Here is a 15,227-nt window from a genome sequence, read left to right as displayed (position 1 = left end):
AAGAAGAAGACAAACAGGCCCGTCGTGCCCATAATGCCCTTCCTGCTGCATTCGCCAATCCTTATTGGGAACCCACCACTTCTGCAGCACCCGTACTTCCCCCATTCACATCCCTAACCAAATGCAGTCGGCTGCATAAGAGGCATTTTCTTTATGTCCTCCCGAGTACCCCTACCCAACGAACACCCCCCAAAAAAGATGTCGTGTCTGTAGCAAGCGCGGATATAGGCGTGACACCCGCTATTATTGTCCCTCCTGTCCTGACAATCCTGGTCTTTGCATTGGTGAATGTTTTGAACGCTACCATTCACTAGTTGAGTATTAGCGTAGGATACAGCATTGCACAGACTAGGCGCACTTTCACAGGGTCTCCCAAGATGCCATCGCATTTTGAGAGACCCGAACCTGGAACCGGTTACAGTTATAAAAGTTAGTTACAAAAAAAGGTGTAAAAAAAAAAATATATATATATATATAAAATTAAAAAAAATAGTTGTCGTTTTATTGTTCTCTCTCTCTATTGTTCTGCTCTTTTTTACTGTATTCTATTCTGCAATGTTTTATTGTTGTTATGTTTTATCAAGTTTGCTTTTGAGGTATGCAATTTTTTATACTTTACCGTTTACTGTGTTTTATTGTTAACCATTTTTTTGTCTTCAGGTACGCCATTCACGACTTTGAGTGGTTATACCAGAATGATGCCTGCAGGTTTAGGTATCATCTTGGTATCATTCTTTTCAGCCAGTGGTCGGCTTTCATGTAAAAGCAATCCTAGCAGCTAATTAGCCTCTAGACTGCTTTTACAAGCAGTTGGAGGGAATGCCCCCCCCCCCCCCCCCACCGTCTTCCGTGTTTTTCTCTGGCTCTCCTGTCTCAACAGGGAACCTGAGAATGCAGCCGGTGATTCAGCCAGCTGACCATAGAGCTGATCAGAGACCAGAGTGGCTCAAAACATATCTATGGCCTAAGAAACCGGAAGCTACGAGCATTTCATGACTTAGATTTCGCCGGATGTAAACAGCGCCATTGGGAAATTGGGAAAGCATTTTATCACACCGATCTTGGTGTGGTTAGATGCTTTGAGGGCAGAGGAGAGATCTAGGGTCTAATAGACACCAATTTTTTCAAAAAAGAGTACCTGTCACTACCTATTGCTATCATAGGGGATATTTACATTCCCTGAGATAACAATAAAAATGATTAAAAAAAAAAAAATGAAAGGAACAGTTTAAAAATAAGATAAAAAAGAAAAAAAAAAAAAAAGCACCCTTGCCCCCCCCTGCTCTTGCGCAAAGGCGAACGCAAGCGTCGGTCTGGCGTCAAATGTAAACAGCAATTGCACCATGCATGTGAGGTGTTACCGCGAACGTCAGATCGAGGGCAGTAATTTTAGCAGTAGACCTCCTCTGTAAATCTAAAGTGGTAACCTGTAAAGGCTTTTAAAAATGTATTTAGTTTGTCGCCACTGCACGTTTGTGCGCAATTTTAAAGCATGTCATATTTGGTATCCATGTACTCGGCCTAAGATCATCTTTTTTTAATTCATCAAACATTTGGGCAATATAGTGTGTTTTAGTGCATTAAAATTAAAAAAGTGTGTTTTTTCCCCAAAAAATGCGTTTGAAAAATCGCTGCACAAATACTGTGTGAAAAAAAAAAATGAAACACCCACCATTTTAACCTGTAGGGCATTTGCTTTAAAAAAAATATATAATGTTTGGGGGTTCAAAGTAATTTTCTTGCAAAAAAAAAAAAAATTTTTCATGTAAACAAAAAGTGTCAGGAAGGGCTTTGTCTTCAAGTGGTTAGAAGAGTGGGTGATGTGTGACATAAGCCTCTAAATGTTGTGCATAAAATGCCAGGACAGTTCAACCCCCCCCCCCCCCCCCAAATGACCCCATTTTGGAAAGTAGACACCCCAAGCTATTTGCTGAGAGTCATGTCGAGTCCATGGAATATTTTATATTGTGACACAAGTTGTGGGAATGAGACAAATTTTTTTTTTTTTGCACAACGTTGTCACTAAATGATATATTGCTCAAACATGCCATGGGAATATGTGAAATTACACCCCAAAATACATTCTGTTGCTTCTCCTGAGTACGGGGATACCACATGTGTGAGACTTTTTGGGAGCCTAGCCGCGTACGGGACCCCGAAAACCAAGCACCGCCTTCAGGCTTTCTAAGGGCGTAAATTTTTGATTTCACTCTTCACTGCCTATCACAGTTTCGGAGGCCATGGAATGCCCAGGTGGCACAAAACCCCCCCAAATGACCCCATTTTGGAAAGTAGACACCCCAAGCTATTTGCTGAGAGGTATAGTGAGTATTTTGCAGACCTCACTTTTTGCCACAAAGTTTTGAAAAAAGAAGAAAAAAAAGTTTTTTCTGGTCTTTCTTCATTTTCAAAAACAAATGAGAGATGCAAAATACTCACCATGCCTCTCAGCAAATAGCTTGGGGTGTCTACTTTCCAAAATGGGGTCATTTGGGGGGGGGTTTGTGCCACCTGGGCATTCCATGGCCTCCGAAACTTTGATAGGCAGTGAAGAATGAAATCAAAAATTTACACCCTTAGAAATCCTGAAGGCGGTGATTGGTTTTCGGGGCCCCGTACGCAGCTAGGCTCCCAAAAAGTCCCACAAATGTGGTATCCCCATAATCAGGAGAAGCAGCTAAATGTATTTTGGGGTGCAATTCCACATATGCCCATGGCCTGTGTGAGCAATATATCATTTAGTGACAACTTTGTGCAAAAAAAAAAAAAAATTGTCACTTTCCCGCAACTTGTGTCAAAATATAAAATATTCCATGGACTCAACATGCCTCTCAGCAAATAGCTTGGGGTGTCTACTTTCCAAAATGGGGTCATTTGGGGGGTTTCGTGCCATCTGGGCATTTTATGGCCTTCAAAACTGTGATAGGTAGTGAGGAGTGAAATCAAAAATTTACGCCCTTAGAAATCCTGAAGGCGGTGATTGGTTTTCGGGGCCCCGTACGCGGCTAGGCTCCCAAAAAGTCCCACACATGTGGTATCCCTGTACTCAGGAGAAGCAGCTGGATGTATTTTGGGGTGCAATTCCACATATGCCCATGGCCTGTGTGAGCAATATATCATTTAGTGACAACTTTTTGTAAATTTTTTTTTTTTTTTTTTTTGTCATTATTCAATCACTTGGGACAAAAAAAATTAATATTCAATGGGCTCAACATGCCTCTCAGCAATTTCCTTGGGGTGTCTACTTTCCAAAATGGGGTCATTTGGGGTGGTTTTGTACTGCCCTGCCATTTTAGCACCTCAAGAAATGACATAGGCAGTCATAAACTAAAAGCTGTGTAAATTCCAGATAATGTACCCTAGCTTGTAGACGCTATAACTTTTGCGCAAACCAATAAATATACACTTATTGACATTTTTTTTACCAAAGACATGTGGCCGAATACATTTTGGCCTAAATGTATGACTAAAATTGAGTTTATTGAATTTTTTTTATAACAAAGAGTAAAAAATCATTTTTTTTTTTTTTAATTTTCGGTCTTTTTTCCGTTTATAGCGCAAAAAATAAAAACCGCAGAGGTGATCAAATACCATCAAAAGAAAGCTCTATTTGTGGGAAGAAAAGGACGCAAATTTCGTTTGGGTACAGCATTGCATGACCGCGCAATTAGCAGTTAAAGCGACGCAGTGCCAAATTGGAAAAAGTCCTCTGGTCTTTAGGCAGCCAAATGGTCCGGGGCTGAAGTGGTTAAGCAAGCATTTACTGTGTCATTGTCTGTAAATAGTCATTAATTTGGAGAAGATGTGATTGTGGTCAGAGAAGGAACAACGCTTTTGCTCTGAGTGGTCACCTGTGTGTCAGCCCAGCCATTTCCCGTCACACTGTGGACAGGATACAAATTCACACTTTGACTGCTTTGCCAATCGCCCACTCGGCTGTCTAAATGCAAACTTTGCACAGAAAACTTGTATGTATGTGTGTGTGTGTATTTATATATATATATATATATATATATATATATATATATATATATATATATATATATATATATATATATATATATATATACAAATACAAATTTATCATACATCATGGGACACAGAGCCAAAGTAATAACTTAATGGGTTATGGGCCACCTCCAGGTGTGGACACTGGTATACCCAATACAGGAAGTTCACTCCCCTATATAACCCCTCCTCCTTCCAGAACTACCTCAGTTTTTTCGCCAGTGTCTAAGGTGTTGGTCATGAGTGAAGATGTGCTCTGAGGATCTCCAGGAGGGATCCATGCTGGATTTAAAAAACCTCCACAACCGGATCCATCCAAGCCACTGAGGCCACAGGATGGTACCCGGTCCTTGCATAGAAGAACAAGGTTTTGCCTGTAGCGCCTTTGGGCTGGACCCCAGGAACCAGGACTCTCTTTGGTCTTGCTACATTACCTAAAGTTGCTCCAGAGGGGTGCTATACAGGTCCAAAGGAGTGGAACCCCTGTATAGGGACCTGTTCTTTGAAGGTTTATTAACGCAGCCCGCTGTGATGGGTGACGTTTGGATCTGTCTGTTACAGCAGTATCCTGCAGCGAGGATAAGGTAAGGGAAGAAGCCTAGGAACTGTAAAGAGTCCACCTATGTCTTTTTCTTCCAAAAATATTAAACATTGTATGCCTTAAAATCTCCACTAGAGGGAGTAAATTACACATACCTCAGTCCCAGCAGCTCTGTGTCTGGTTAGACAGCATGTGTGGTCCCAGCAGGCAAAAGGGGGTTCTTAATTGAACAGATGACATTTCCTCTCGTGAGAAAACTAGTGGGGTACATCAACAGTACATAAACAAGATATTGTCATGTATAAAGGCAGTCATTCCCTGCATAATCAATCTTGCAAAGGGGAAAGCTAAAAGCCAAACATACTACTGCTAATAGACCCCCCCCCCGGAGAGGTGCGGTGGCGCTTCCAATATAAGTTTTACATTGCTATATTAAGTCCGTGAACCTTGCCTTATAAAAGCCATATTGTTGCGCCCCAGTCCTTGTTGTACGTTCAGTCTCTGGCAACAACAAAAGCTGATCTAGTGTCAGCGGCGTTCGCAGCCGCCTCCTCTTCGGGTCTGCACTGCAGACCCGAATGTTGTCCACGCGCGCGGACTAGTGTTAATAAAACAACGAGGGGGTGGTTATTGAAAAAGGGGGCATGGCATAAAGCAGGCGCCATGTGTGGGATGTAGCGTCCATGTGGAGCACACATGGTGCACACACTGAGGGGCGGAAGACGCTGTGGATGCCAATCAGGCTCACACTTGAGGCTTTTTATACAGACGCTCTCATTATTACAAGCTCTCTATCAGAGCAACTGAAGAAAAAGTCTGACACACAAGGACGCAGGAGCGCTGGGGCACGTATGGGATGGGATGTATACAGGCATTTCCAGTTCAGGAAATACAATTGTTATTCAGAATCAAAAGCTGATCTTTATGGTAGCATTTGTTTGCTAAACTATTGCTCAGCAAGTAGTATATTTGTCTTAAAGTGCCTCTGCTTTTGTACTTGGCATTATGACTTCCAGAGCTACCACAAAGGTGCCAAAAATTCCACGCCCAGGTGCTGGGAACTCCAGTCATGCCTCCACACTGTTTATCCTCTCCGGAGATGCCAGATATGGCAAGCCAGGGTGAGTCATTGGAACCTATTAGTGGTGCAACTGCTTCTCACACTTCAGCCCCTGTATACATGACTGAAGATGCATTTTCCTCTGCCCTGCAGGGCTTAGAAGGAAGATTAGCGGATTTAATCGCATCCTCTATCCAAATGGATAGGAAGCATGCTAGATCCCCTTCCCCCACCTCAAACACTTTACCAAGGGAACAGTAGGCACAGGATGAGGTATTACCCTCAGGCGATCACGTGAAAAAACAAGCCGATTATTCCTCTGCGAAGGAGACAACAGTTGATGAACCATTTGCAGCCTCGCAACCTGAGAGATTGATGGTACAAACTCTTACGGAGATGGTTCGTTCCACTTTCATGCTACCCTTAACAGTAAACTGGAAGTTTCTTCCTTAGGTTTTTTAAAACCTTTACAGCCTTTTCATGTGTTTCTGATCCATTCATTACTAGAAAAGCTTATTTATGCTGAATGGGATCATCCGGATAAGCATTTTCTCCCTCCAAAGAGATTCTCAGTTCTCTATCCTATGGAGGAGAAATTCAAAAGATGGAATTTACCAGCAGTTGAAGCTGCGATTTCCAGCGTGAATAAAAATTTACCTTTATTCAGTAGACAGTGCACAAATGCTTAAAGATCCAACAGATAAAAAGTTGGAATTTCTGTTAAAATCCTCTTTTTCCTTTTTCCTATTAATTGCTGCAATAGGCATCTGTCAGTCCCTAAAGGACCAGTTCAAGGAGGCCCTTAAGGAGGTCCCTGCACAACAGGCCCATGAGTTGGCCGAACTACCAAAGGCGCTTTTGCCATAGACACCATAAAATACTATTCAACAAGCGTCCCGCCTTGCGCTAGTACACATGCATAGGACCCTGTGGTTAAAAAGTTGGTCAGCCGAAACACCTTGCAAAAAGTTTGACTAGTTTCCCTTTTCATGGGGAGCGACTATTTGGGGATGATTTGGATAAATACATCCAAGCGATTTCTAGTGGGAAGAGTACTTTTTTTGCCAGTCAAAAGAAAGTATAAACGTCCTTCATTTAAACAGACTTTTTCTGCTGCGCCAGGGGCATCCGCCTCTAGGCAGTGGCGACAGCCTCCGCTGTCAGACACTAGCGGAAAACCTCAGGGTCAGGCCAAGGCACAAAAGACCTGGGTCCGCAAATCTGCAAAGCAGAATACTAAAGCCTCATCTTGAAGAGGCACCCCCCTCACCAGAGTGGGGGGAAGACTTCTGAAATTCTCAGGACAGATGGGTCATCTCCATGGTGTCTCTAGGATACAAAGTAGAATTTCGGGAGTTTCCACCATCTCGTTTTCTGACCTCAAATGTTCCCAAAGATCCAGGGAAAAGGCAATCTTTGTTTTAAGCATTAGAACGATTATTGGTTCAGGGGGTGATCATACAGATCCCCCACAGAAGAGCAAGGTTTGGGGTTTTATTCAAACTTGTTTATGGTACCAAAACCAAATGATGATGTCAGACCCATTCTAGATCTAAGGAATCTAAGACAATTCCTGAAAATCTGCTCCTTTCGCATGGAGTCAATCTGTTCAGTAGTTTCTATCCTACAGGGAAGAGAACTTCTGGCATCCATTGACATCAGGGATGCATATCTGCATGTACCTATATTTCCTATATTTCCCGCTCAGCAAAGGTTTCTGCGATTCGAAGTAGAACAACAGCACTTTCAGTTTGTAGCCTTGCCCTTCAGACTAGCTACAGCACCCCAGGTGTTCAGAGGTACTGGCCCCACCTCTAGCCAGGTTGAAGGCACAGGACATAACAGTCTTGGCGTACCTAGACAATCTATTGTTAATAGACCAGTCAGTGGCTCGCTTGGAGCAAAGTGTGCACATTACAATCAGTTACCTGGAAAAGTCTGGGTTGGATTCTTAACCTAGAGAAGTCTTCTTTAAGACCGCTAAGAAAGCTAGAGTATTTGGGCCTGATCATAGACACAGCCCAGAAAAAGGTGTTCTTGCCTCCGACAAAGATCAGCTCCATACGAGAGCTGATGCGGATGGTCAAGTTGAAAAGAAATCCCTCAATTCGCCTTTGCATGAGGTTGTTAGGAAAGATGGTGGCTTCATTCAAAGCGTTCCCCTATGCCCAGTTCCATTTGAGACTGTTGCAAAACAGTATCCTGTCTGCTTAGAACAAAACGATCCAAGCTTTGGACTTGCCAATGTGGCTATCCCCAAGAGTGTCCCAAAGCCTCAGTTGGTGGTTACTAACCCAGAATCTGCTGAAAGGAAAATCCTTTAGACCAATTGTCTGGAAAGTAGTAACGACAGATGCCAGTCTTTCAGGCTGGGTAGCAGTACTAGAGAAGACAACCATCCAGGGACAGTGGTCAAAAACCAAAAGAGCCTTGCCCATCAACATCCTAGAGATGCAGGCAGTGCGTCTGGCTCTAAAAGCCTGGACTTCCAGGTTAAGAGATTGTCCTGTCTGGATCCAATCCTACAATGCCACGGCTGTGGCCTATATCAATCACCAAGATGGCACCAAGAGTCTCTCAACGCAGAGAGAGGTGAACCATATTCTAACTTGGGCAAAAAGGAATATTCTGTGCCTATCAGCAGTCTTCATTCTGGGAGTAGAGAAATGGCAGGCGGACTAATTAAGTCATCAGCAGTTATTCCCAGAGGAATGGTCTCTTCACTCCAACATTTTTCGGGCTGTTTGCCAAAGATGGGGGACTCCAGACGTAGATCTTCTAGCGTCCAGATTCAACATGGTTAGTCAACTTTGTGTCCAGGACAAGGGATCCACTCGCATGCGGAACAGATGCGTTGGTGACCCCGTGGGATCAGTTCTCACTGATCTATGCATTCCCCCCTATTTAGTTGCTACCATGACGACTTTGCAGAATCAAGCTGCAAAGAAAGCCGGTAATTCTGGTAGCACCAGCATGGCCCAGAAGGTCATGGTATGCAGAAAACGTAAGACGGCAGTGGAGGATCCATGGTCCCTTCCACTAAGGCCAGACCTGCTCTCACAGGGGCCCGATATTCCATCCTACTTTACAAACGCTAAATTTAACAGCCTGGCTATTGAAACCCACATTCTAAAGAAATGTGGGCTTTCCGGGTAAGTTATCTCTACTTTGATTAATGCAAGGAAGCCAGCTTCCAGAGCTATATATTATAGAGTCTGGAAGGCTTATGTTTCCTGGTGTGAATCCAAGGGTTGGCACCCTCGGAGATATATCATAGGCAGAATTCTTGCCTTTCTACAATTGGGCGTAGAGATGAAATTGGCCTTGAGTACTATTAAGGGCCAAGTCTCAGCCTTATCGATCTTAATTCAAAGACCGCTTGCTACGCATTCTTTAGTCTGGGGTTTTATGCAAGGGGTGATGTGGATTAATCTGCCAGTTAAATCACCTTTGAGCCCTTGGGACTTAGTTTTGTCAGTGTTACAAAAATAGCCATTTGAACCAATACAGCATATTCCCTTAGTCCTTCTGACAAGGAAGCTGGTGTTCTTGGTTGCTATAGCCTCAGCAAGGAAGGTTTCAGAATTGTCTGCTCTTTCGTGTAAAGAGCCATATTTGATTATTCATGAGGACAGAGTGGTGTTACGCCCTCGTCCAGACTTTTTACCAAAAGTGTTTTTAGGTTTTCACCTGAACCAAGATATTGTCCTGCCATTTTTTCCAAAATCATGTTCCAGGGAAGAAAAGTCACTACATTGTCTTGATGTGGTTAGAGCAGTGAAAATCTATTTAAAGGCAACTGCTCAGATTCGTAAGATTGATGTCTTATTTATTCTTCCAGAGGGTCCTAAGAAAGGACAGGCAGCGTCGAAATCCACTGTTGTAAGTGGATTCGGCAAGTTATAATTCAAACTTAGATTTAAGGGGTAAGATTCCCCCTTTTCTAGTTAAGGCGCACTCTACCAGGTCGGTTAGTGCTTCTTGGGCAGTGCGTCACCAGGCCTCCATGGTTCAGATCTGCAAGGCCGCAACTTGGTCTTCAGTACATACATTCACAAAATGTTATCAGGTGGATGAGTGGAGATATGAGGATATCGCCTTCGGGCGCAGTGTGCTGCAGGCAGCAGTATAATTCCTCAAGTCTGGTTGTACCCTACGGGTTGTCTCTCCCTCAAATAGCATTGCTATGGGATGTCCCATTAAGTTATTACTTAGGCTCTGTGTCCCATGATGTACGATAAAGAAAATAGGATTTTTATAACTGCTTACCTGTAAAATCCTTTTCTTGGAGTACATCATGGGACACAGAGGTCCCTCCCCTCTTTTATTGGTTTAAGTATATTGCTTTGCTACAAAAACTGAGGTACTCCTGGATGGAGGAGGTGTTATATGGTTATATAGGGGATTGAACTTCCTGTATTGGGTATACCAGTGTCTACACCTGAAGGTGGCCCATAACCCATTAAGTTATTACTTAGGCTCTGTGTTCCATGATGTACTCCAAGAAAAGGATTTTACAAAAAATTCTGAGAGCTTATTCACACCGGCAAGCATTGCTAATCACACATCCGTTGGTGTGTGCTGGGAGGAAATTGCTGATGTGCAGCTCCCGGCGCATAGCACCATTTGCTTCCTTTTGTTAGAACTTTTTTGAAACAGACTTTTCGCACAATGTTACAGCGTAGTAGTTTGCATTGCAACCTCCTGTACTATATTTTTTTTTTTTTTTATTGTGGTGTAAACTGTCTTCATAGGGAACAACTGCTTTTTGGCCTGTATTGCGCTGGGCAAGGCTGTTCACTTGCTGTGGTTCATATGCATTGGGCGCATTTTATCTATGCTGCATATTTTGGTACCTATTACTGCATACATACAGCCACCCATACATATGAATGGGTGAATGCTATTGTATGCAGCTTTACTTGCCTTAAGTGGTGCGTGCGCACAGACGTAATGTCCTGAATGCACACTTTCTGCGTTCGGGACATATGTCTGTGCGTATGCACAACTTTATGCATGTACTTGCAAAAGGTGCTTACACCTGCCTTCCCCATTCATGTCTCTGGCCAGCTGTATGCAGTGTCAGGGCATCAAAATACTCCAGTGGGTTTACACTGTATGGATGAATGTGCCAAATGCCAAAATGATTTTAAAAACGCCTTTGAAGAAAGAATTTTATGTAAAGCGACAAGTGTGTTCTCCTCGTATCCAGTAAAACAGTGTGTTCATAACCAGGGGCTTTTAGAAGCTGAAGCATAAACGCAAATGTGTCAGTAGCAGGGCACTGGTGTCTGATTACTGGTAAATCATTTGTAACCGAGTAGTCAGCCTTTCATCATTAACCTGCTGCATAAACCAAAGTCATGAGAGAATTTTATATAGACTGCCAATGCTTGTCTTCCCTGGCTGTTGTACTGATGCTTTAGCTTTAATACTTTCTAAGTATTTTTTTTTTTTTTTTTTTTTTGTCATATTTCAGACATTACCCTAAACAGTCTTTCACCACAGTGGCTGACACTCCAGAAAACCTTCGCTTGAAGCAGCAAAGTGAGCTGCAAAGCCAGGTAACATGATCTGCATTATATTGTGTATACAGTATTCACTATGGTTAAATTGCATGAAAGTAATTTCTCCTTTAACAACTTGAAAGCCTGTTCACAATAGAATGTTTCTTGCACCGCATGCAAGTGCCTGCACTACTTTTTGCTGCGTTTGGCAGCCCATTTACTACGAATAGGCTGTCAAAACCAGGATGTGCAAAAACAGGCATGTATTAGTGTTGTCCGGCCCTGGAAGAGTGCTTGCATGCCAGCAGTCTATGTTAAAGGACAAGTTCACCTTTGGGAACATGTTACCCTTTACACCCATATTTAGGGTGTAACATGCTCCAGCAGTCCCCAACCCCCCTGTCACGGGGCAGCATTACTTCTCCCCGCAATTGCTATCACAATTTATAAACCGCGCTAGCACAGCCGCTTCATTCACAGTTATGTGAAGGAATGAGCTACAACTACTGTTTGCCGTTGCAGCAGACGGCTTTTAGTTCTCAATGAACTTTGAGGGCACTGGCGAGCGCTCTTGTAGTTCATTGATTTTCCTGCTCTTCAGTAATAGATCACGGGTGCAATGCTTTCCAGGCTCCTGCGGGAAATGATAATGCACTTTTTTTTTTTTTTTTCTTTTTTGCGCATGTATTCTTTTCCCAAAAAGGTGAACTTAGCCTTTAAATGGAGGGATAAATGGGATATGTATGTCCTTTTCCTCCATCCACACCACACCACAGTGGCATCCAAGGAAGGCATGGTCTAGTCCAAAAACCTGATTGTATTCATGACTACAATCCATGTGGATTATAATGACCATGTTACAGCCTTACTTGGCCACCAGAAGATCAATACCTTGGTATAAGAAAAAGTATCTCTCCACTTTCTCCAATTGGCCCTGTACAACTCCTACATTCTCCTACATTCTGTCACAAGTCCACAGAAAGACCAGCTACCTTATTAGTACTACCAAGAGGACATTGTAACATCCAATATCTATCAGGAAGGTCCTGTACCTGAACACGTTTGTTCTGATACAGTGAGCAGGCTGCCCCCCCCCCCCTTTCCCCCAATATCATTCCTTTTACCCAAACAAACCACAACCCCCCCCCCCCCCAAAAAAAAATGCTGTATATGGTCCGGTAACCGAAATAGGCCTGACACCCGATACTATTGTCCCAGTATCCCTCCCAGCCTGGCCTCAGTATAGGAGACTACTTTCATATCTACCATACTTCACTACGATATTGGTGACGGTATGGTAAAGGTATTTTTTCATGTGTCCACTATCTGTTACTTTCCTGTATGGCCATGCCTCTGCCTTCCTCCTGAACTGACCTTGGCCTGTTAATCGACCATGATTTTTGCCTGCTGCCTGGACAGATCTTTTGCCCTGCCACTGTGATAGTGGGATTCAAGACAACACAGGGGTCTCGCATAACTAGATTTAGAGGTTCCACGGTAGTGTTTTTTTCGAGTGAAAGAAATTAGGCTTTTGGATTTCTCTGGGTTTTGTAGATCCTAGATCAGGTTCTGGAGTTTGGAGGCTTTGGGTGAGAAGAAGCCTCTACCCCTGTATCCAGGCTCACCAGACCAAGGCCCTAAGCCCTGATATTCCTGCATGGACCAATCCTTTGGCTATTTGCTGACCATGTCTCTGCCTGCTGCTTGTACTGACCCTGGCCTGTTTATGGACCATGTTCCTGTCTTCTGCCTGGACCATTGCTTTGCTTGTTTGCTGACCATGTATTTGCCTGGCACTAGTACTAACCCATCTGCGCATCTCACTGGCTATGTTCCTGCAAGACACCAGTGCCACCCATCCTCTGCGGACAACTACGGAAACTACAAGTATTCTTTTGTTTGGAGTCTATTAATCCTTCATACCTCCTTTTTGTTTTATTTACATTTCTGCCTCCACCCCTCCTGTCCCTGGACACTTCTTCCAAAATCATAAATTGCAGATCTGAATCCTCATGTCCCTATTCTAAGAAATGTTTTGGTACCGGCAATCCAGGTGGTTTATTCCTAATGGAGCTGCAGTGTTGGGCAATTCTGTCTTTCATTTTTTTGTGTTTGTTCTTTAAAGCGGTAGTAAACCCTCCTAACGAAAAACGATTTTAACATTATTATAAAGTAACTATTCATTTTTTTTTATATAATCTTTATTTTAAAGATATTTCCATGAAAAACATACAGAAAGACATAGCATAACAGTTAATACATACGAAGTATGTACGAATTACATGAGAGGGTGTTATGTATTAAATGAATATGTGTATTACCCAGGATCTTACACACATCAGGGGCAATATGGTAGGGGGATATTTATTGTCATCTAATCAACACTTATAAATTCACACAACCATTGATCACCCCTATTGCACCCAGATGGAAGATCCCAGAACAAGACTATAACCATCAGTCAACTGTATGGGTTTTAACTGGAACCCATAGTACCTGAGACCAGGCCGAACGCCAGGTCATAAACCTTGATGTAAGCCATAACATACTGTGATCATTCTTTTTATAATAATGAAAGTATCAGAAAAAACAGAGAAAAGAAAAAAAGGGAAGAAGGGAGGGGGGGGGGAACCAAGGGGGAGCGAAAAAGAAAAGGAAATGTTACACCGCTTATCATATTCAACCATATTGAACTGCTCTGGGCTTATTAGGGCACGTTTGTGCATCAGTCACCTGTTAGTAGTTACTTCAATATCTGTCAAAAAACAACCTCGGGCGTGAGGATCAATTGGGGTTCTGTATCTGAGAAGATCCTCTGGCTGGCACCTTCCCCTGACCTGTGTAGTGCATCCATGTGGCCCATATCTGGCTGGCACCTTCCCCTGACCTGTGTAGTGCATCCATGTGGCCCATATCGAGTAAAACTTTTCGTATTTATCTTTACAATTCGCCATCCATTCCTCCGCGGCCATAATATTATCAACCAACCCTATCCATTCGGCACGTGTGGGTATTTGAGGCTTTTTCCAATATATAGGGATCAGCCTTCGAGCTGCGTTAAGTAAGTGTGGTAAAATTGACTTTCGATACTGGCCGAGAGGAATGTTAGGGAAGTGCAGTAAGGATTCCAGTGGTGAGTCTGGGAGTTCCACATCTAAGATGAGTTTAATTTGAGTATGTATGTCCAACCAGAATGGTCGTAATTTGGGGCATTCCCACCAAATGTGGAGGTATGAACCCCGAAGCCCGCACTCTCTCCAGCATGCGGCGGAAAGAGACGGGTAGATCTTAGTGAGCTTAGTGGGGACCCTGTACCACCTGGTCAAAACCTTATAGCTGTTCTCTTGCATTTTGGTGTCAACAGTGCTCGAGTGGGTAAGGCGGAAAAGATGTTCTAATTGAGGTTCTGTAAAGGTGTGGTTAAGATCTTTCTCCCACTCCCTAATAAATCCCAGTTTTCCCTCTTCCTGTGAAGATTGCAGTAGCTCATATAACACTCGAGATCGCATGGGGGGTGATAGAGGATGACATACATAATCATTCAAAAGGTGATGCTACCGTGGGGGAACGAACCCCCTGTGGTAAGCTATCAATAAAATGTTTAAGCTGTCTATACCGCCATTCGTCCATTGGGAATGGGCCGAACAGTTCCTTCAACTTAGCCAATGGTAGTAGACCTTGATCCTGAACAAATCTGCCACATCTGATCTCTCCATCAGCTGTCCACGTACGGAAAAAAGATGGGTGTTCCCCCGGAGTGAACCAGGGGAAGCCACCCAGGGGTGCCAGAGGGGAAGTCGCCGGAGCGAGCTTCCCTTTCCTATTCAAGGCATCCCACACGTTTAAGGTGTGTGAGGCCATAGGAGAGACCAGCACTGACAGACCTCTGTTCTCCCTGGGAACCCATGGTGCATGTGAAAGATTTCGGCCAGCTAGGAATTTATCGAGCGGGACCCATAGTTTCAGGGAGACATTGTGATACCAATCCAAAATACGCTGTAAGGCTATAGCCTCATAGTATTTGCGTATCATTGGGACCCCCATTCCCCCTCTTGCTTTAGGGCGTTGTATCGTGCTAAGGGCTAATCTGGGGCACTTCCCACTCCATATA

At 43.4% G+C, this 15,227-nt stretch overlaps 1 protein-coding gene across 1 annotated transcript in view; it reads left to right on the top strand.

Annotated features, from left to right (window-relative positions):
• LASP1 (LIM and SH3 protein 1) overlaps positions 1 to 15,227 on the top strand; it is a 389,778-nt gene that overhangs the window by 211,113 nt on the left and 163,438 nt on the right. The window contains exon 3 of the mRNA XM_073608284.1: positions 11,089 to 11,173. Within this exon, the coding sequence (XP_073464385.1) occupies positions 11,089 to 11,173 (85 nt within the window). The remainder of the gene's footprint in view (positions 1 to 11,088; positions 11,174 to 15,227) is intronic.

Source organism: Aquarana catesbeiana, linkage group LG12, assembly GCF_042186555.1.
Source record: "Aquarana catesbeiana isolate 2022-GZ linkage group LG12, ASM4218655v1, whole genome shotgun sequence".
Taxonomy (NCBI): domain Eukaryota; kingdom Metazoa; phylum Chordata; class Amphibia; order Anura; family Ranidae; genus Aquarana; species Aquarana catesbeiana.
This window is presented reverse-complemented; position numbering and strand designations above follow the sequence as displayed.